The sequence below is a fragment of the Poecilia formosa genome, unplaced genomic scaffold, assembly GCF_000485575.1.
Source record: "Poecilia formosa unplaced genomic scaffold, Poecilia_formosa-5.1.2 Scaffold31, whole genome shotgun sequence".
In the NCBI taxonomy this organism is placed as follows: domain Eukaryota; kingdom Metazoa; phylum Chordata; class Actinopteri; order Cyprinodontiformes; family Poeciliidae; genus Poecilia; species Poecilia formosa.
In genome coordinates, this window is record NW_006799970.1 from 2,895,482 (window position 1) to 2,918,902 (window position 23,421).

General features: G+C 40.6%; 1 protein-coding gene across 1 annotated transcript in view; it reads right to left on the bottom strand.

Moving 5' to 3' along the window:
* LOC103136351 (protein jagged-1) overlaps nucleotides 1–23,421 on the bottom strand; it is a 54,247-nt gene that overhangs the window by 15,483 nt on the left and 15,343 nt on the right. Inside the window, exon 3 of the mRNA XM_007549552.2 lies at nucleotides 6,457–6,514. Within this exon, the coding sequence (XP_007549614.1) occupies nucleotides 6,457–6,514 (58 nt within the window). The remainder of the gene's footprint in view (nucleotides 1–6,456; nucleotides 6,515–23,421) is intronic.

The window sequence follows — 23,421 nt, forward strand, 5'->3', positions numbered from 1 at the left end:
ACTAAGAATAACAAACTGTACAACAAGAGGGCGGGGGAATTACAGCATAAAATCACGTGCAGTTATTAAAAAATAGCATATTTTGATCTACAAGAAAGTGCAGATGAGTGGGAAAAAAACCTTACAAACTGTGCATGTGTATTTTTGCATTAAAAAACAGACTATTTACAATAAATGAAACTGTGCAAACAACAGATGTGCAAATAGCAGCAGAAATGTAATTTGAAATGAGTAAATGTATGCAAATATCAGCAGGGATGTAAGAGATGTTTGGAGCATGCAAGTTGATGATGAATTTTGAAAGCAGCAAAACGTGTCCCACAGTCTAACATGAAAGTGATATTCCAGAAGCTTAGTGTTTGATTTATAAATTAAAAAAATGTTTCTGATGTTTGCTTGGGATCATTGAACAGCTGGAGCGTCCAGTTCAAGTTCAAACCACCAAAACATTTAATCAAAATCACTGGATTTAACATTTAACAGTAATGTGAGTTCAGGTCATGTGACTTTTAGGTGAAGGTTTCATGATAAAGAAACAAAAAGACTGAAATGTTTGGTCACAATAATTGAAAAAATAAAATGTTTGGGGAAGTCCAGGGTTATTCTTTGAAAACTAGGAACACCAGCTGTCAGCGATGGTGATGGCAGCATTATGCATTGGCAGCTGATTGTTCCCACAGGACAATGAACCTGAATCAAAACCAGTTTATGTGAAAAACGTCCATACACATAGTGCCATTTCATAGCAAAATAAAGTAACTATATTGCTTTCAGTGCAATGTATGTCATATACAGTTCTGGTTAAGAGATCCCTTTTACTTTTTATAGGTATATGTTTGTGTAAAATGAACATTGTTCTTTTATTCTATGAACTTCTGACAACATGAGTCCAAAATTCAAAGCAAAAATTATATATTCATTTGCAGAAAATGAGAAATGGTCAAAATAACATAAAAGATGCAGTGCTTTCAGACCTCCAATAATGCAAAGAAAACAAGTTAATATTCATTTAGAAACAACAATAGTAATGTTTTAACTAAGGAAGAGTTCAGAAATCAATATTTGGTGGAATAAAATGAGGTTTTCAGTGGGATTCAGTGCAATGGTCTCTTAATTTATCCAGAGTTGTGTATATATATGACATAAAATAAAATTTACTTCCTAATTTAATGCCTCGAAATTGGCAATTTAAAAACTCCTGCTTTTTCTGAAGCTCCACCTTCAGGAAGTCATAATAGAAAAAGAGAAAAATTGTTTTGCTGCCAGAGAAAATTTAAGGATTTCTCAACCGTGCATGAAAGAATTAAGGCATCACTCCAGCTATGCTTTTGATGAGAAAATAATATAAGGTGAATTGATTTTACATAATACCTCCCCTTTAAGTAAAAAAATAAAATAAATAAAAATAAAACACAACATGTAGTCATCTTTTCGGAGGATCCTCTATTAATTTCCTACCGTCAGACTTCCAACCAACCATCAGACTCAGGAAGCTTTGACAGTGTGGATATTATGAGTCAAATAATAAAACTTTTCCAGCATGAGTCCCACTTGACACAGAGGTCGACGATGAGAGGCATGAGAGAACCAGACGAGCCCCTGGGCAACACTGGGGCAACGGCTGCCCCCCAGGAGGGGCTTTCCCAGAGGCGCCATTATTCCCCAACTCCAGCATAATGCTCCCTGACAGGGCTAAACACACAAGAGAGGTGTGAATATGTGTCTCAATGTATGCTACAAGTGTGTATTTAGGAGCTAAAAGGGAAGATCTGGAGATAGTCGTGAAGAAAGGAAGCAGAGAAGTTACAGGAAAGAAGAGTGAGTCTTTGTGCATGACTCGTTTTGACAGCCAGAGGCAAAAAGAGCCAGAGACTCAGCGCAGCAGCTATTCACACACGCACACACACACACACACCCCCACACACACACATGATTGCGTGGCTATCTTGGTGGGACTTTCCATTGACTTCTATTCATTTCTACAGCCTAAACCTTACCCTTATCCTAACCCTAACCAAATCTCAATTCACACCTTAGTCCTAAATCTGACCCCCGACCCTAAAACAGCATTTCCCCTTGTGGGGACCAGGCTTCGGTCCCCACAAGGAGCTTGGGTCCCCACAGTGTCGTATGTGTCTGGAAAGTGGTCCCCACAAGGTATTAAAAACACACACACACACACACACACACACACACACACACCCACCCTGCCTGATGGAGAGATGAGATCACTGTGGTTTGACACAGAGGAATGAAAACACACATACACACACACACTGTTTTCACTGTATGCATGTGTGTGGGTTTAAAAGTAAGAGAGGACAGCGTGGACACTGAACCAAATGAGCCTGCAGTCAAATATGAGGGTCCAACACCACAAACACTCATCAATCAGCCAGTGCACCTCCGGTTTTAAGTTATTTTATAAACCGGGCGTGTCAAAGGGTTAATTTGTTTGATCATTATTACTTCTCCACCACGAGAGAAGAAGAAATATCATTAGGATCCGACACAGCGGGTTGAAAGTGTGCAACGGGGCAGGATTTTCTTCATGAAGTGATTGGATCAGGCTGATTAATAACAAACCTGGTTCCCTGTAGACAGGGGTGTTAAACATAGCAGGTTGAAGAAGCAATAACCTTTAGTGGAAGTCAAACTTTACAAAGAAAAATAAGATCACACAGCATGTCTGCAGGTATTAAAAACCTCCTCGGAGCTTTGTGAATCGTTTTGCCCTCGGAAATGTCTGAGAATACCCGCAGGAGAGAAAGCACCTGCTTCTGCTCGTTATTCCAGATCACCTGCCGGCAAATCAATACACCCAAGGAAGTAGATCGGATCAGACGGATATTGTTTTGTCCCACTCTTTATTCGATGTATGGGGCCAATTCGTGTGAGGGCTTTCTTTTCAGCCTCATTAATATTACCCTCACACGGGCGAGGCAGCCAGCCGAAATGTGTTTGCTGAACGCTATAGACAAGCTGATCCAACTTAGAAAACTTCCAATATTGGATTTCAGTTTTTCTCCACAGCTTTGAGCTTGGCGTCGATGCTGCTTAAATGTAGCAGGAAGTCTACACCAAACAGGCGAACACAACGAAAGCGAAGACATAATGCTAGCTAAAGAGCTAATTTGATACAATTGAAGCAAACTTATAACTTAAAATGACCAGGAAAGGTCTGTGTGACCTTTGCCAATGAATTCTTATTGAGAGTGGATGAATATGTTTGCTTGAAGGATATTTGTTTTTAATAAATGCCAAGTCGATATTCTCTAATGCTCATTCGATCAATGTGGTCGATGGTCAGGAAAGACAAGTAGAAAATCAACAAACTTAAGCAATAAAGATACGGACTTGCTATAAATAAGTGCATATTGTTATCTTAATCTTAATTTGCAAAGAATTTGTGTAATCCAATATTTAATTTGACAATTTGTTTTATTATTCAGTGAGGGGGGAAATGTTTTTTGTTGCAGTGGTGCAACATTTATCGGCACCCCTCTGGATTTCCTAAATAATGAACATAAATGAAGAATTGTGTTTATTCTTGACATTATACTTAGTTCACTACAATGTTTGACAACTTTTCTTAGTATTTCATCATTTATTTTTCTTGACACTCTTCAAAATGGAAAAGACGAGAGAACTTGCAATTTAAATAACCTGCATGTGTGACAATTTTCAGAAATCAAGAAACTGCTGCAAGAAAAAAGCTGCTCCTCTAAACTGTCAGGTTGGGGTGTTTTGAGAGATAGTGAGAGTAAACGCAGGAACCCAGGTAGTGAAGAAATGATGAATTTAATGATGAAAAGCTCTAAACAGTCCAACACAGGCAGCACGGCAGACAGTTCAGCGCACAGCTAATACCAGTAGCAACTGAGAAGCTAAAGCCTGGGGAAGCGAGCTAAACCTACACAGGACTATACAGTTCAACTGTGACGGCATGCAGGCAGACGAACAATGACGTGACGTAAACAACGAACACACGACAAGCATCTAACAAACTTCTGACATCTAACGAGGATCCGACGAGAGACAAAGACAACAGGTGGGTTTAAATACACTGGGAGGGTAATCAAGGAATGAGACACAGCTGGGATTAATCAACAGGGGAAGACACAGACTCAGGAAAAGAAACTGAAGACAGAAAAACCCTACAATAAATACACAGAAACACAGACCATGACATAAACTCATCTACAGCTACAGCTACAGTAACTCTTAAAAAACGTTTTTAAAACCTGGATCTATGAAAACGAGGCTGGATGAGGATCTGCGTTTATCTTGTCTCTACATACAGTGAGCAGGAAGAAAATCTGCACAGCTTAATGTGTGAGAATTTGAGCAAAAATTGTCATTATTAAGAACACAATACCTGTAAAAAACACTAGTTATGGACCAACACCATGAAGAATTATAGGTAAATGTAGGGATACACCAATACGAACATTTGAGCCGATATCCGATATTAATACTCCTGTTATGGCCGATAACCAATATTTAACGATATTTCATAGATTGACATTAAAAACGCGACCACACCGCTTCACCACTGTTTCTCTGCTTCAGTTGAACTTCCCACAATCCTTTGCTGCAAAACTCTCACCAAACAAATACTACATGACCAGCCCTCCTCCAGTCCAGAAACAAACGGCAACAAGATGTTAATAAACATCAGTTGTTAATCTCAGCCCAGTTTTATTTATCGGACCAAAACCGATATTTTCAAAAAAAGACTGACAGTGATGTTAGTTCTCATATATCGTGCAATTCCACAGTGACAACATTTGAATTTACATTAAATTACAAATATGTCTTCCTGAAAAATGTCGAGAAAAGTTTTTTTTAAACAGTTTGAGGTTAAATCCTGTTCACTCCTCTGCCTTAAATGCTTTGATGAGATATTTGAAAAATGAAGCCGTTGTTTGGAGACAAAATATCAGTTGCTTTCTAGAAAAATCTGAAGCATCAGAAACATCAGTTTTGAGTCAAATAATACCATAAAGTACTGGTAAGACTTGGTTTGATGTCACATCCGTGGCATACATTGCACTGAAGTATGACGCTTGGACTTAAACAGGACCAAAAAAAAGTCCTGGTTCAAAATCAAAAAGCTGTCAATAAAAGTTCAAGCTTAATTTAAACGTCTGCTACGACTTTCCCTGCTCATTCCACACTAAAGCTATGTCTTATCCAACGTAACCTCGGTGAAAGTCAGACAGTCAGTGAACATCATATTGTTTCTGCGGCGGATTTCAGAAGCTCCAGTCCCGTTTCTGTAATCCTCCCTGATTGGAAGCAGGACCTGATAACTCCGTTCAGACCGCTACTGGATGCCTCCGTTTGGGCTGAGCTAAGCTGCTGGCCTACTCCGCAGCTTTAGCCACAACGTGAGAGGTAGTCAGAGGCTCAGGTGGAAATGGAAGATAATGCAAACAGATGTAAGTTTAGAGCCGGAGGGCTGAGAGGAAGACAGATGCAGGAGAGCCGGTGAGACACAGAGAACAAGTCGGGCACAGTTCCCAGTTTTTCATTATTCCAGTCTGTGCTCAGTCCGGATGGCAATCGCCCCTCTCTCCCAGATGAGGGGGGCGGAAAATGAGGACTGCGGCATGAAAGGAATGGGGAAGATGCGGGAGCATCTGTCTGCTCATCTCTGTGTTTTGCTTTTTATAGCAGGCGGCTCACAGTTCCCACTGAGGAGCTTTTCCACGTCTTGAGGAGAGTTCAGTAAAAGGAGACAAGCAGGAAATTAAAGGGTGAGGGTAGAGTTGTCTGATCACAGACATTAAGACACAAGGGATGTTTTCACATTGTTTCTTCATGTCAAATCGCACGGTCTGGTAAACAAGCACTTGTGCTATTTGCTCTTAGCTAAAGAGCTGCAGCTTTCTTGGACTCGAAGGAGAGAAAGTGATGAAAGTTTTAATGCTGTTTACATAAATTAAGAAACAGTGCAAAATCCTTAAATATGCTGATTTAAAAAACACAGAATACTCATTTGGTTGCTAAAGTGTTTTAGGACTGAAAAACTTGAAAACATTCATAAAACGACAAGACTTGGGTACAAACTGTGCCTTTTAAAAAGGCCCTTTGGCCTCCTTGTGGATGCGGTTTGACACAAGTGATGCCAAATAGTAACCCTGATGCTAAGCACTCAAAAAGCTAATCAAGCCCACAAAAACCTAATCATGAAGGCATGTACTTTTGCTCAGGCTTTGGACCACAAGTAATGTTCAAAACAGTACTGTTTTCACTTATATCGCACCAAATTACAATGAATGCCCCTTTGGCCTTTACAAGACAAACAGGCCCAGAACGTCCAAATTCAGCTCCAATCGACTGGACTCAACAGAGACCAGTCTCAGTCGGTGACTGCAAACGCATCGATCAGACGATTCCCTAGCATCCTCTCAAATTCAGAAGGTCGTAAAAACAAGAGCTCAGCCTTACCTGGTTCCGTCGTGTCGTTGTCATAGTCCAGAGCCTCCAACACCAGAGAAAAAGATTTCTGGAAGAAGACAAATAAAAAAAAAGACATAAGGTGTGCTTTAAATGTCGGATTGTCCTCTCTTGTTTTTGCGGTTTTGTTGCTTTTGTACCTGATTTACATTGAAGTCTAAAGCTCCATTCAAACTGCAGGTTTTTTTTTTTTTTACTGGACTACTAAAAGTTTGCAGGTATAAAAGCAGGTAAAATCTTGATATCAGGCGCAAACCTGATGTACAAACAATGCACAAACGGGACTGCGCAGCAAAATGAGGCGCTTAAATTTAGCTTGTCTGCTGATCATCGAAAAGAGCAAAATACTGGGAGGAGGAGGCTATGCAAATGTAACGACTTACCTCCCACAATGCGATTTACCAAACATGAATCAGAGTGCTGCATCTGTTTTAGGCCTGTGGAGCTTAATGCAGAAGTTTAGAGCTTTATTTTGATTGATCGTAAAATGCTTTTACTGTTGTTTTGTGTCCTAATTTAAATTGTTGTATTATTACTACTGTTACTGCCATACCTCAAGCACGCCGACTTTCTGCTTCATTTTCTTTTACGGTTGCTCTGTCCAACACTCTCCGTGATGACAACCAGTGACTCACGCAAAATCCTCATTCAAACATGGCGGCCTGTAATCTGTTGATCAGTCAATCTTTGTAGATTGCATGCCCAGTTTCTGCACATATAACTTTTTCTTTCTTTGCGCAACATATTTGGAAATATTTGTAGATCAGGTCTTATATCTTTAATGAGACCACCATCACACTTCAGTGTGAACATACTACAGACCTGAATTGAAGCCTCCATATTGGTCCTACTGTCTTCCTACAAAACATGACAGGAGCAGAAATTGCCATGTTTTTTATTTTTTTAATGTAGCTAGACTTTTACAGAAAATTACACACAAGCATTGCCGCAGAACGCTTTTAAAGCTTTTCACAGAGTCCCCGTTTGCTAGGTCTCTCAGCTGCTCTTCTGACTTGATCTTCCTCACCTCATGAAATCAAATTGGAGTTGGGGAACGTTTGTCTTTTTTTCCAATGTGCTATGAACTGATGAAGTTTCAAAACTGTCACTTTTATCAGCTGCACTCTTAGCTTTGGCGTTCTCGCTTAATTTTTTCAGGCCTTTTCACACATTCCTCAATCTTTAACATCGGGACAAATAAAGCAGTCACGAGTTACAAGCCTGAAGACAACTGAGAAGGAAACAGTTAAAAACTTATTCAGGTATTTCATGGATTTAACATGGTAAGGTTTTCAAGTTCAACATTTCCAGTGTGTAACTGTAACATAACGACAAGCACCAAACGTTGTTCATGAAGCAAATCCTGACCTGGAGCACAAAAATAAGAAAAAAAATACCCTTCTCAGTTTAACAGATTTTTTTTTTTCCATGTGCCTTCCTTTAATCCCAGTCTTCAATGTAGTGTGCAGGTCAAACTGGATCAATATCAGGTTGTTGCATTTATAGCTCCAGCAGTCCATTTTTTTCCTCCCCCTTCTCCGAACATTTCTATTAAACGTAAGCATTTGCAGCCGTCGGCTGAGATAAATTCAGCCGACGCGTTTGCCGTCGCCGACGACTCGGGCGCACGGCAGACATCCTGAAATGATGACATTGAGCTCACTGAGATATCTCACTCCTGAGAGATAAGGGGGTGACTTTTTACTTGCGCCGTCCTCCTTTCGGATACATTCTTTCATCGTATATATCAGCAATGAATAATTCAGACCAACACTACAACTCCGTCTCTCTCTCCCCATTTCTCGTTTTCCCTTCATCCACCCACCAGTCCCTCCCTCTGTGAATCACACCAGCGCCTGTCATGCAAATAGCTCCGGCATGTGCGTTGTGTTTAAGGTTCGTCTAAAAGGCTACACGGATGTGTAGTCACGTCTTTGTTTGGAAAGCGTAGAGCCCACAGGCATCGGGTGGAAGTGGGAGGAAGAAACCGCTCAGAAGGAGGTGATGGGTGCAGCAGCTATACGGGAGATGTGAAGTGAGGTAGAGATGTGGGGGGGAAGAGGAGCGGCCATGAAGATAAAGGGTTGGCATGAAGGTTCAAAATGTTGGAGGGCTGAAAATTATATGGCAAAAACTCTGAGTCAGGGCTTTGTTTCAAGTGGAATTTGCTGCAACAGATGAGGAGATGGGAGGAGAAGGTGAGCTGAGGGACAGGGAAGGCAGAGGAAGACTATAAAGGATCAGAGAAATATTGCAGTCCCGGAGTGACAATTTGTAGGATTCCTGCAGGCTAATCATAAAGACAAAAAACAAAGAACTTTGCAGGAAATAACACAAAAGGATTCGAGACACTAGATTAAGGGGGAATACAAAACAAGACAAAAAAAAACTGCTGAGGTGATCATAAAAATCATGGAAGGAAATAGGAAGAACACCCACACACAGGGAAATCATGGAGATAATGAGCTGTACGGGGCGGCAAAGGGCTCAAAGCCAGTTCATTAAAACTGGCAGAGAGCACAGATACCAGCTGGAGTCATTCCGCTTTGGCTTAAAACTCTGAACCGAAGAAATTCATTATTTACATCCACGCTGCGGGATTAAACGGCTGACTATCAACACACTGATTCTGTTTGGAATAAATTTGATTTGAGCTAAATACAACAGGGGATACAACATTACATTATGAGCCAGAGTCCTGGAGACTCATGTCTGATTAGCTACATGGAGGCAAAGTAAATGCAGGCTGTGTGTGTGTGGCATGCCTCCCAATATTATCATCCCAGGGTTTCACATAGTGGTGGCAGCATCATGCCATGGGGATGCTCGACTCCAGCAGGATGGATTGCATGCATTTCTTGCACAAGTTGCAAAAGTTTGCCCTCGTATTTATACTCCCTGCCCTTTTTTTTGTCTTCTTCTAGTCATATTCTATGTACAGTTTGTCCAACTGTTTGTGACTTAATATGCATCGTAATTTTGTTCTGCATCTCAGATGCTATGTTCAAGGGCAACAAAGATAATCTGAATCTGAAGGTTGTTGTCCAGCTGGATAGCAAGCCTGAACAGCCAGAGCCACAATGCAGCGCTTTAGACTGGAAAATGTTTCTGTTATCGTGGTCAAGTCAAAGTCCCAGCCCAAATCAAATCAAGAATCTGTGTGCGAAATCAAAAATGTGTGTTTTAAAACTCTCCGTTTAATTTGAGTGAGTCTAACTGAATTCAGTATTTTTATTTTTCATATATAGCGTTAATTCAAAACAAGCGTCTCAAAGCACAAAAACAAGTAAATCCAATTTTATTTACTTCTTACATTCAAATTGATCCTAGTTATCAAACAATTAAGTCAAGTTTAGTTCATCACTAAAAAGTTTACCCAGCAGGTGACTGGCTTGGAGCATTCCCTCCTCCTTCATGATGGACGGTTCCTTAAATTCTATCAGCAGTCCTTCATGTTATATGTAACAGAAAGGAATATTTTTATTTTCCATCAGTAATTGGGGAAAAATTAACATTTTAAAGAAGAACTGGAATCTATGGTGCACTGACTGCAGTTTTAGACAATCAAGAAACGGCATCAATTTGTCTGGGAAAATTGTTAAGTGAGGCTGCTGCTGCGACTGATATGAGAATTTTCTCTTTTTCCGAGTGTTCAGCTGTCCCACAGCTCTCTGCTGTTTCTTCTCCCTCTTCTCAAAGTCTGACTCTAATAATATTGCTGCTCTATTATGTAGTTGGACTGATATCTGTCTGACATGATTCTCCTGCAGCAGCAAATTGTGCAGCTTAGCGCTTTCCACAAGTCTCAATCGAGATTTAAAATGCCTCAAATCCCCTATGTTTCTATCCAGACCCAAAAGGCAGGACCAGAACCCGAGGCAGGAAGAGAAGCAGGATTTAGAGATGAAAAAAGTGATCTGATAGCTAATCATAGTGTCTCCCTTCAACCAGCTATGTTTTTCTGTACTGCTACAGTTACTCACCTTCCTAAAACTTACGGCTTATGTCATTTTTTCCCCCAAAAGTGTTTTTTTTTTGTTTTTGTTTTTTTTTAACCAAAACTAAATTTAAGAAAGAAAGAGGTGGTGATTTTAGGAGGGACTGCAGTGTTTGTCTCATGGATACATGCTAGGTGCTTCTCTGTCTGACAAAGGCAGCTCCTTGTTAGCGCCTCAAGCTTTAGCAGCCAGTTGCACCAAATGAGGGGGTAAATAATTTAGCATTACCCCATAGTTACTTGATTGTGCTATAAAAGTGTCTGTAAAATACACAATGCTTCCCCTGTAACAGAAGACAAGCAGTTTCTCAATCATTTTATTGTTATGATGCCATAAGCGGCCTAAAGTAGCGTAAGCTAGTGCTAGCTAACATTCCCACGACCGTTGACATACACAGGCTACATTTTAAAGTTCAAAACATAATTCGGATAATTTTTTTATGAAAATAAAAGATCCTAATGGACAATATTATGAGTTGTAATTATTAGTAAGGAGGGGTTCTAATGTAAAATTTACTTCTTTAGCGTTACATCACGTTATATACTGTTATTCCCTCATGAAGAACATCCCTGAAGTGTTGCTTTTCATTTTTTCAGGCACGTTTGAGAAATCCCTGCCTGCTACTCCCCACTCAGCTGAATCAAGCAAACCCCGGAGGAACTGTGAGTCTGCTGAGAACATCATACAAGCTACCTCTCAGTCCAATGCTAAGGACGGTTATAAACGGCATAATGAGAAGCATTGTTGTGATGACGTGCTGAAAGAGGAGTATTTAGAAAGCCTGTTAAAAAGACAAGGACCCAATGTCAATGTGTTAACTTGTGAAGTTATATTTATTTAATGTCATCTTTGATATTTAGAGAATTTTTATTACTGTTGAATCTGACATAGTGACTTTATTGTGCTATAAAATGACACTGTGTGTCTGGAAAATGCATTATGCTTCTTACTGATTTTTATTTATTTTTTTAGAAAAGCTGAGTAGAATTCTTAGTTGATGTTTTTTTGTTGTTGTTTTTTGCAATTGTTTAGAATCTAATATTAAGATTAGGTAATACATTTCATTAGATTGAGATAATAGGATTACATAAGCGTTCACTTCTTCCTACTCTTTTACAAACAGAAAAGTAGTGGTAAATAATTTTGTTCTTGGTTATGTTTGCACATGTTTTTCTGTTTTCCACTGATTTCTTATCTTTTTTTACTGTTTGAAATGAAATACATAAATAAAATAAAAATAAAACAAAATAATAAATTTCTTTAAGGTATTTTCATATTTTCACTGTGAAGCACTTTAACCTGCACTATATAAAGAAAACATAACTAATACTTTCTTAAATATTTTTAATTGAACTTAAGAAAAATATTTGAGTGTGTGTTATAAACACCTTGTAAGCATGTAGACCATGACTCCAAACATAAAACTATTAAAATTGCATCGAACCGGACATTTTAGTCGGTGTCCCTGAGAAACAATCCGAACTGAAGAGACACCTTCCATCTTCTCACCTTTCTACAACCCTCCACATGATAAATTAGGAAACTTCTACCTCCCAGTGTGATCGATAAAAAAGCACAACTAAAGAAAGAGCTTAAATAAAGCAGCAGAGTGAAGTTAAATGTTAAGTTAGTGGATAGGCTGCAGGAGCTGATGAACAATCAGGTCGATTCTGCTGATATTCTCAAACACAAAACTCTCCGGCGCCTCGGCCTCACTCACCGCCGGCCCTCTGGCAGACTCCCTAACTTTATCACCTCTTCAATCAAACCTCCTCACTCTGCCTTCCTTCCTCCCTCTGGAGGTGCCTCACCTTTGCTGCCTGCCAACTGTTATTAATGGCAGGTAAAGCCCTGAAGGAAGTCCAGCCTTTTCATCCCTGATGCTCTCTGTTATTTATCCTCCTCGGCGCACATATTCTCACTTCCTATAAGAGCGTGCCGCCAGGTGAAGCCGCGATACAGGAAGAGGCTGTGTGTGTGTGTGTGTGTGTGTGTGTGTGTGTGTGAGTAGTCAGCTCTGGTTTGGAGATTGGGCTCCTGTCTGCAGGTCAGAAAGGATCAGAGTAACCATGGTTACCAAATTAAAAATCACAGCAACAACTGTGTCTGAAGAGAGTCGTCTGCAACGCCCTGGCAATTTCTGCAAAAACATGCACACAAACACAGACAATGCCGCGTTTCTGATGTCAGGAGATGCGAGGCAGTTTGAGGAAGAGTTACCTCACAGTCTGAGGAAACGACAACGAAAAACATTAAAATAACACCAACAAGAGGCTGATCACAGCCAGAGATTAAAACATAAATAGTGGACTTTGTTCCAGCACAAACAAAATAAAGTGTTTTTTTTTTGTTTTTTTTCTGTGTGTGTGGAATGAATGACCTAAGTGGTGACAACAAGGACTTGACCTAATGGAAAAGGTTTTTGTGTGTTTTCTTCTGTTCTTACGTGTGCTGAAAGGAAAATAACCCCTTTCAAAACAGAGAAAGGAAGCATAACAGCGAAGTAAAACGTTTTTTATCTAAACTTTTGCAGACGACAGCTGGAATGAGCTTTTCAGGAGAGAGGTGAAACTCGCCGGGGCTTTTCTGTGGCGCAAAGTGTGGAAGTCGTCATTCTCACAATCAGTTTCACGGTCACAACATGCAGCTGCTGGGCCACTTACCACTGTCAAGCTACACTGGGGTTTTATCCAGCTGACAATTGCTTCTCCGCACTGCCGGTCAGCTGGCTGAACGGAGGCACCACAGACAAACTCTGCCGTTTGGAGAAAAGGGCAACAGAGAAGGCGTGGAAACTAAAACCGTCACTTTTACGAAGATGACGCCGTTTTACGAGTACAGATAGCAAACTACTAGCATCTGTAAAATACAACAGAGATGGAGCAGAACGACGTAGTTTGTTTTTATTCCCCGCAAAAAGCTACAAAATTTTTGCTTCTTGTTTATTCTTCAGTGTTGTTAGGTCTATTAAAATTAAAATCATAAATAGATGTTGTAGCTGGAGTTCAAACTCCAGAAGTTCTTCGGTTTTAAATAAAAGCAAAACGGTCATGTTATAAACGTCGATGCTTGATTTTTACGTCGATCCTTTGATACCCTCTGGTATATTTGCTGACAATTATCAAATAATGAGATCCGTGTTGCCAGTTTGGGCTGGGAAAAAAAAAGAAAGGAAAAAACAGCCTTGGGCGTGTTGTTGAAATCTGGGCTGCTTTTCACAACATTTAGTGGGTTTTTAGAAAGTGTTCAAAGGAAAAATTCTTCCAAAATAGTTCTAATTGTGTGGCGGAAAATCACAAAACTTTGAATAAAATGCCATGTTATTGCTTATTTTATGAGCCAGTTTATTTATTTTTGAAACGTCCAAGCTGTCTGGTGACATCATAAATGATTAATAGTCTTATATATGTTGCAGAGCAGAAATCCCAGGGCAACGTCATGGTCTAAAGTCAAGTCCTTTTTGGTCCCGGTGGCGTCTGGTTCTGCTCAGAACATAATAAAGGACGAACGCTGCGATTTGTCACAACTCTATAAATGCAGTCAATGTTTTTTTGTTTTGTTTTGTTTTTTTGTTTTTTTTAAGAGTTGGGCGTGTTTTGTGTCGTGTTTGGGCTGGAAACAGTCAGATCTGGCAACCCTGAATGGGATTCTCATAGTGGCCCTCGCCTTGTGGCTACGAACGCGCTCTTTGTGACGGACTGAGACTGGATGGAGTCTGCAAAGTCTAGAAGGGATTTTTAGGAGAGGATCACACATTTCTCTACTACACGTGCTGAAATGTGAGGGTTTCCCGACTGTTTCAGTCACGCTCAGCTCTTCAGAGGTGATATCGTTGGGGGTTCGATTATCCATGAAGTGTGGCTGAGATCCAATGAAGAGGCTTGGTCATCAGAGGATTCAAAGGAAAAACTGACCATGCTGGCCTCACGCCAACCTAAGCACGCCCACATCAGGCTGGCAACTCGTCAAATCATTCATTCACCGTATCACTTTTGTCATGACAGCTGCCGTGTACATGGCAACCTGCCACCACTCTGGCTGCAGCCAGAAAGGGTCTCACCAAGCAGCTGACACGGACAACTCACGTCCTACACAGCAAAAAATAAATAAAGTTGCCGTTCTCTGGGCCCTTGAGCACAGAGAGCTTAACGCGCCGGGTTCCCAGCGGGAGACCGGGAAAACGCTGGGAGACGGAGGGAGGTTCTGAATGTATTTGTGACGTCGACGAAGAGAAACCTCAGAAATTAGCAGCGATGAAAGAGGAAGAGGACAGAGAGCAGGGCATGCAACTTCAGAATAAACACAGACCCATTAAAGTCCAATTCAGGCTTCAAGAGCCTTGGTGTGGTGAGCTCACAGAGACTGGCTAAAAACAGATTTGGGGTTTTTTTATGAACTGTGGCCGCCACAACACAAAAAATTAAAACTCGATACCAACAGTAGGAACACTTAGTGCAATTTGCAAAACTGCAAAAAAAAAAAAAAATAGCTTGGAGGGCAAAAGCTCTTCCTAATAAAGATACAAATTTCAAAATTTTATCATTTTAATAAGGGCAAATCAACACCGATTTGAAATAGAAAAATAATGTGTTGTTTCACTGCATAGGAAAAGAGACAACACTTCAGATGCGTTAATATTCTTTACTGAGTTGTGTAACTTGGATTTAGTTCATTTGAAAAACTGATGTTTTTTTGTTTTTTTACAGTGTAAACAAGAATCTAGTCCATGATCAATATTCTGTTTCTACAGTAAAGTCCTGAACTGGGAATGTTACAAGTTTTCCAGATTTTTAAAAGAATAAATGCAACAAAAATGTCCAACTGCAGGTCTAAGCTGTTACTATTATTTGTTGCTCAGTTGCGTTTTCAGTCTCCTGGGTTGCAGTTATATTTGTTTTAGCTTCCTTATTTTACGTGGACAGTGGGACATGGAGCTCTCTCTAACTCTCTCACACACCTGAACTGTTCTGCCTTGAAACAGGGAGAGACGGTCAGGAACCCAAAATCACAAACTGCTGCACTAATAAGCAAACTACACTTAAAGCCACCCGAAAATGGCAAAAAATTAAACGTAAAGAAAATATTTACTGTAAAAATTAAGTTTTCACTCACTGCCATCCACAGATCCGAAGAAATCCAAGAAAACTGATTCAAAAACAACATAGGGCATAGAGTTCATACACTAAAAACTCGAGTTGTTAAAGTAAATCAAGCAGAATTAATTTTATCTCTTTATTTCATTCGTAATGTTTGACTTCGCCATTTTCTACACACTAGGTTTTCTTGTTAAGCATTTAAACTTTACAGCAGCAGATGTTTTGGATTGTCACGTTCACCAGCTAATGATATGCCTTGCAGACATTTGTGATTAATTATTTGTCACAGCAGCATCTGACAAGTCAAAAGTCAGCAGTAAAATATCCATTTGCCTCATTAAACTTTTATCTTGCAGTTTTTCTGTTTTGCGTGGTAAAAAATGCACCTGACACCTGATTTTCACCAGACTACTCTCAAGTTTAGTGCAATATCTTAACTTGCACTTAAATTTACACTTTTGTAGTATTGAAGAGTGTCGTAAAAACTTTGACCTCTGGAAGGTTTGTGGATCCGGGAAGAGCAAGGTCTGCAGTGTTAGACTGAGAAATTAAAAATGTGAGAGCAGTTCTTGACACAGTTGACGAACTATCCAACGGTGTAAGACAAGCTACATGAAATACCTCTATAGGCAGACATTTCTGCAGACAGGATGTGGATTTTTGATTTCCTCTACCTCCAGAGCATCCAAGGAATGTTCAGGAGCCACACAGGTGCAACATTTCAACTTCAGATTTCTATGAGTTCACGTGAGCGACATGAAAAGAAAGGCCTCATGTTGAATCACATTCAGTCTCTGATTGGTCAAAGTCATCAAAGTTCAGCATATTAGTGTAAAAACCTTTAAAGTCTGAACACAAGCTCAAACCATTTGTGCGCTCTCCCCTCAGGTTGTATCTTTTCAGCCATTTTTTAAAATGGCCGCAGTTTTTGACCCTTTTAAATAAATTATTGCCATAAAATGTTACCAATAATTATGACTTGTATGAACATACTTTCCACTATGGTCTTTCGCTTACACAACTTTTAAAGCGACAATATGTAGCAAGAGAAGATGCCAAAACTTAAACAGAGGATTTTAACTGGTTAACTGGAAGGAGATGAAGACGTGTCACACAGAGCGTCGTCTCAATGGTTGGTGTTGCTTCCACTAGTGCTTTTTGTGTGTTTTGCAGCTCAGAGATAGCAGAGCTAATTTTTTTGTGTTTAGTGGATTAGAATTAGCTTCTGATAATTTTTAATAGTCTAGCAGCTAAGTAATAGCTGCTCGTTTTTTTTTAATGTGCTGAGCGGATTAGCTTAGCCAATCTTGTTTGTGAGTGTTTAGTGAACCTAAGTTGGTCGTTAGCTGCGACCACCACTGGCAAGAACTGCTGTAGACTTTACTTCTCTCCATCACAACCATGGCAGCCATTTTGAAAAAATGTCCACCAGAAAAAGAAAAAACGAGATGAGGGGAAACATATGTTTTCTATGGTTCAAAATATGCTACGATTAGACACCAAAACGTGCAAAAACTTAATTTTCCATGACAACTGTGGTGGCCTTCTTGAAAAAAAAATCAAAACATTATCAGTAAACATGACGTCTATCGGTCCAATCACACAAGAGTTGACACCAGAAGTATTTTTTAGAGACTTAACTTTTTTTTATCTTCAAAAATCAAGCCCCCGCAAACATTTGCGCCAAATTCAGGTTCTCGCTCTTGTATCCACACGTGAAAGATCTTACTGAAATATTCAGTCATCCGCTGCTCTACATGCAGGTGCAGAGAGAACTAAAAGAGAAGAGCCGTCTCCCAAAATACTAAAACAACACGAAAGCAGCAGCATGAGTGTGGATGGCAGCAGTCCACTCCCTCCAGCTGCAGGCCGTACGGTCACGCTGATGCCCTTCCCTCACCCTCGTAAACAGACATCGGTTATCGCACTGCAGATTCTGTTCTGCGAAGGTTTATGGCTGTTTCTTTCCTCTTTGCATCCCCTCTTTTTTCTCAGCGAGCCCCTCCGCTCCCTCCTCCCTTGTAGGTGCCCTCTCTCACCGTCTGTCCCTCCCTCGCTCCCCCTCAGACATGGGCAGGGTAGGATATCCCGACAAAGCCAGGCTGTACAAACAGAGCTCTACAACAGGAAGAACTCCCATCCCTGAGAGAGGAATTTCCCCTTAGAGCTCACACACACACACACACACACACGCACACACACACACACACACACAGCAGCTCAGACATCCACCTTAACCCTTTGTTTTTTCGCTTTCATTTATAATCCGGAATAATTTGAGACAAAACATGTCATTCATCAATTTAGACAACAAACAGGAATTTGTGGTGTTTTGCTTTATTCGCTCAACAACAGCTTGAATGAATTCATCGTCGAGTAAACATGGCCGCCGCTGCTTTAGAGTCGATAATGAGTCGTTGGCTTTCAGTTTTCCCTTTTTTTCTTCTTCTTCATTTGCAATAAAAGCTCAGATTTTAGTAGCAACAAAGTGTCGTTTGCTGTTACCGTCGACTTTTCTGTTTCCAGATGCATCGATATGCAAATTTTCAAATGGCAAATTATAAATGCACAGATCTGAACTGCAAATGGCTGAGGTGAAAAATAAAAGTGTGAACAAGTGAGACGCTGCCAACATGTCTGAGGAAAGAAAAGTGTTATTTGAATGAGAGGATTCTCCTCTCACTTGCACCGCAGTCAGACGTTGCTTTGTTTTTACCCATTTACTTATGAGTAATATTTCTAAATTAGCATTATAATTTTTTTTTTTACTGTAATCTTGAATCTCTGTATTTCTTCAGACATGTTGCTAATTTTGACACATCAGAGGAGGTCAGGAATAATATGGATTCATTTGTGTTTTCTTTTCAAAATTGCTTCACCGATTGGGATTCAAATCAGAGTTTCCCGAAGTCAATTTTTGTCGGCAAACTAATTTAGCAAATTTGCTCAACAAGACCTGCTGCGCTCGCAATTAACTTGAATTAATCAAGCTGCACCACCAATTAAAAACACTTCTTTTTATTTATTTATTTATTTGTTTAAATAAGCAGCTGGCTAAATTGGTTTTCAGGAAAGATTCAGACGGAAATATCAAAAACCACCTTGACCCATTTTGATTTTTTTCTTTTGTTGTTGTTACATCTGTTAGAGAACAGATCTTGAATCCCAAATAGGACGAACAATTGATTTTTTATTTTACGGTCTATTACGGCTGCTACTCTTCTTTCTTGACACCTAAATTGCCTCAGGTGATGAGGAAACATCTTCTTATGCCTCTCATAAAGACTGATATGGACTGAATCTCTCATCTTCATACACTATTATAGCATAACATTATGACCAGTTGCCTTTTCCTGCTGACCCATTGACTCCACTAGACCCACTGAAGGTTTGCTGTGGCAAAGACATTAGCACCAGATCCTTTAAGTCCTGTGACATCACAAAGCAGAGCAAATGGATTAAAGTTTGCAATTTAGCATTTGCATTTAAGAGCTTTTGTGTCACACAGACCTGCTTGGAGGAGAGTGACAGCTAAGCAGAAGGTTAATTAGTTTGCTATACCGTGATACTTCAGTGTTATTGTTATGCTTCGTTAAAAAGCTCAAATCAATCACAGAACCTCTCTCCAAATCATGCAAATGGTTGTCATGACTGCAGCTGCAACTGAGCCGGATTAGGCGCTCGACACCTTACCTGTGCTGTAAACTGGTTGTTGAGGTAACCACAGAAACAATGCAATTACTATTCCTGCAGCAGGTTTGCTGCTACACTGTAACGCGTGTTTGATTAAAGCGCCACCACGGAAACGCTTTCTGGTTTGTTTTCGGTGAGAATGAGAAAACGTCAGTCAGACTGGTTTCCAGAGAAAAGAGCACAGAGAAGTGAAATGCCGTCTGATTCCCTGAGCTCTTGAGAGCCCCACGGTCTAAGTGGGATTCTGTCAAATATGACCATTGTGCTGCCGAAAGGATTCTGTGACCAAAACAATGGAGAAAAGCAATCAGAGCGCAAAGGAGCGGGAGACATTACTGTGGCTCAAATGTGAATTTTAAAACCTTCTACGGATATTAACCAGGGCTGTCCATCTCCCTGTCCTCAGGTGAAACACACACACACACACACACACACACACACACAGAACCCGAGACGAGGAATTAGACCCCCAGTGTGCAGCCATCCACCCCGCCCCGCTCCCATGGCCCCATCTCTGTAATTAGACGTCTCTGTTCTCACACTCCTGACGTCCCCTCTGTTTTTCTTCCATTGTGGATATAATTAGCAGCAGACTTTATCTGCCCTTGTTTGCCATCATTCACTTTCCATCTGTCCAAAAGGAAAAAGTCAGTCATCTGGCTGCTGTTCCTAAAAAGCTCTCGACCCTCCGGCAGGGGGAACCGAGAGCTCCGACTGTTCAGAGAACGTTTTCCTGCTAGGAGCCAAAAGTACGAACTCGGTGAAGGAACGAAGGCATTACAGAAACCAACATCTTAAGCACCAATAAAATTCATTTTGGTCAGAAATTAAAACAAATACACGGGCTGACAGTGAAGCAGTCTGTTAGAAGAGCTACAGAAAGATTACAAACAGTAATCTAATAATACAAACAGTAATCTTTCTGTAGTAATCTTTAGTTCATCTAAAGCCATGAACTTCACTGTTTCTATGTGAAGTTTGCTGTTTTCCCAGCATGCACTGCTTGTTTTAGACTAACATCCACCATCGTTCTGTCGTTCTTTTTGCTGTAGTTTAAGCTTTCACACAAAGTACTTCATGCTCCGTCTCTCATGGGGTAATAAGACGCTTCAGCGATGATTTAGTGTAATACGTATCTAAAATTACATTAATATCGCTCAATAGCTGGAGCACTGACCTCCAAAAACAAGAGGTGCAATAATTGAAACAGGTGGTTTTATAGGTACATCTTTCTGTCTGTAAACCCAGACTGTGTTAATATACGTTCATCTTTATCAGAAAACATGGACAAACAATGAAAATCTTCTTAAGTTTTCTTTTCAGTAAATCTGTAACAACTTTAACATATAATCATAGAATACAAAATCAAATATCCGTGTGGAAATATTTTGCTTTAGCATCTTTTCGGTGTGGGTCTAAATAAACATTACTCCTGAATTCCCAGGTTAATTTGCATGAAGTAAATGCAGGACAATGTGCGGCACCTGAGCTGAGCGCTGAGAACAATCTATTACATTATGATGATGTCAGCCAATAGCAAACAGATACATCAATTAATCACCCAGAGATCATAATCGGCCAATTACTGCCTGACTGGATTTGATCGGTGAGCAGGAGGTCAAATCCTGCCGACCTCTGCAGCCTCCAGATTTCAAGAAAATGGCTATTGATTGAATAGTTTATGTTTTATAAAGGGGATCAGCAGCAGCTATTGCAAAAATATTTATTATTCCTCTCTTATCTTTATATTTAGTTAAGAGCTTCTTGTGTTAAGAAGATTTTAGTATAAAGTTCTACCAACATATTTTTCTACAATCTTTTTCTGCCTTTATGCTCAACTTCAGCCCCTAAACATTTCTGTTGTAATAGTTAAGCCTGACGCAATAAACAATGACTCAATTAATGGAATAATACATTAAAATGAGTTCACTAATTTCCATTCTGATTATTATTACTTTTGGAAAGGCAGTTTTATTTACAGGGACACCATACTCTATTTTATTTATGGTTGTTTTTTCCTGTCTTGTTTTTGGGAGATTTTGTGCTTTTTACAAAGTGTTCTTTACAAAATTAAATGTTATTAGCAGATAAACTTGCGTTATTGTGCCATTATCAATACATTACTTGAAAACGGTCACAAAACAACGATATTATCTTTTATCGCAATAATTTCTGGTACAATTTATCGTCCAGCAAAATCCACTAGATCGTGACGGATCTATTTCTCTGCTTGTTTCTGAAACATTTAACTCTAAAGAACAGGATTATTTCAGCCATTAAAAAGTTCAGTTTTGTCTCTTTACATGACAGATACCTTAGCGAAGAACCAGGCTATATTTGGATCTTTACACGTTTGGCTACTGACAAAAAAACAAAAAAAAACAACCACATTTCAACTTTACCCACAGCACATCAAAACAAACATGTAGGTGCATGATTTCTGTTCGCAGCGAAAAGTAGAAACTTTGCGCTTTTAAAGAGGAAATTCAGTCGGACTTCTTCTTTGTCTCATCCGACCGCCTCCCTCTCCGTCTGAAAGTCACATTCCTGTGAGGTTAATTGGCCGCGGCCACTTCAAACGCCGTGGAACAACAGAGGGCTCTTGACATGCCGTGCGATGTCAGGCTGTCTCATCCTTATCCTGTCCGCCCATCAGCCACTGCTCCTCCTCCACCTCCTGCTGAATATGATTCTCTCAGCAGAGTGAGTAAGCCGCCATGAAACGCGCACTTCCACCCGAAGCACCTGTGCCCTTTCCTCTGAGATCATCGGCAGGCCTTCTCCTCCTCCTCCTCTGCTCCGTCTCTTCCCTCACTTCCTCTCCGCTCGCCGTTTCCCCTCCGTTCCGCCGCTTGCGACAACTTTCACACGTTATTCCCAGCTCGACCTCCTCCCTCGCATCCTCCATCGTAACCCAGCCTCCCTCGCTTCCACAGGAAATCACCCTTTTCCAGCCGACGGGCGCTTCACGCGTTAAGAGTCTGCTGAGTGGCATCAGCCGTATTATTATCTGGAAAATAGTCGGAGGACGACAACGTGTGTGTGCATCCTCACACTGCTGATTAATCTGCATCGAGGTGTGTGTGTGTGTAAGCTGTTGCACTTTGTAAGTCAAGTTGGTTTTGATGAACTAGCCTTAGCATTCATGTCCACCTCTGCTGACGAGAAGAGTCTGTGGCATTACAGAGAGAAAAGGGGAGGGTGTGAGCGGCCCATACATGAGCAAGATTGACAGTTGTGCAGTCACAACATGGTGACAGTTTTAATAAATATGAAAAAATATATATTTTCATAAGAGTTATACATTGCAGCTGTTGAAAGTTGGGCCTCAGTGTCAGACCTGCAGACCGAACCTCCACCTCTGACCCTGACCTCTGACCCTGAACCTCACATCCTGCTCCCGCGTTAACATGAGATCCGTGTCCAAACGTAAGCCTCTTCCTGGAACACCAGGCGGCAGTCAAGGCCTTACATGTTTTTTTTTTATATGCTGTCATAAAAAGCAGCTGAAATTGAATCACTAAAGCTGAGCATCGTCCAAAACGTTCCTCGCTGCAAGAACCCGAGTCCATCAGACCCGAGCCCGAGGCTGCAGGGGTAAAATCAGCAGTGAGTCATTGTCAAACATTTGACAATGACTGCTTAAAATGTTTGCGGTCGGTCCTGTTGAGCTTTGGCAACAAAGGAGACCACAGGGGAGGGAGAGGGGAGAAAAAACGCAGGTCCGCTGGGACTCGATCCGGCTGAAGATCTCAGGAGGGCAGCGACACACAAAACAAAAACAGCGGTTTAAATCTGCGTGTGGGGGCAAAGAAAGGAGAGGAGAGACGTGACGGGGTGAAAGACGTCAGAAGGACGGGCCCTGAAAGGAAACTATTGTTTGTAATTACAGCTTTGAGTCCATTTATACACCTGCGAGCCGCACACAAACGGAAACACTCGCTAATCTCACAATGATCGTGTAAATCAAACTCCTCTCTATTCTCTCTTCTTTTTTTTTTTTTAATAAAGACTCGATCCAATTTGCACACAAATGAAATCATTAATGCGCGCCTCCCCCAGAGACGTTTACCCTATCTCTAAAAAACACCCACTTCAAATCCTGCTGGAAATTAACCTTTTGTGTGTGTGTGTGTGTGTGTGTGTGTGTGTGTGTGTGTGTGTGTGTG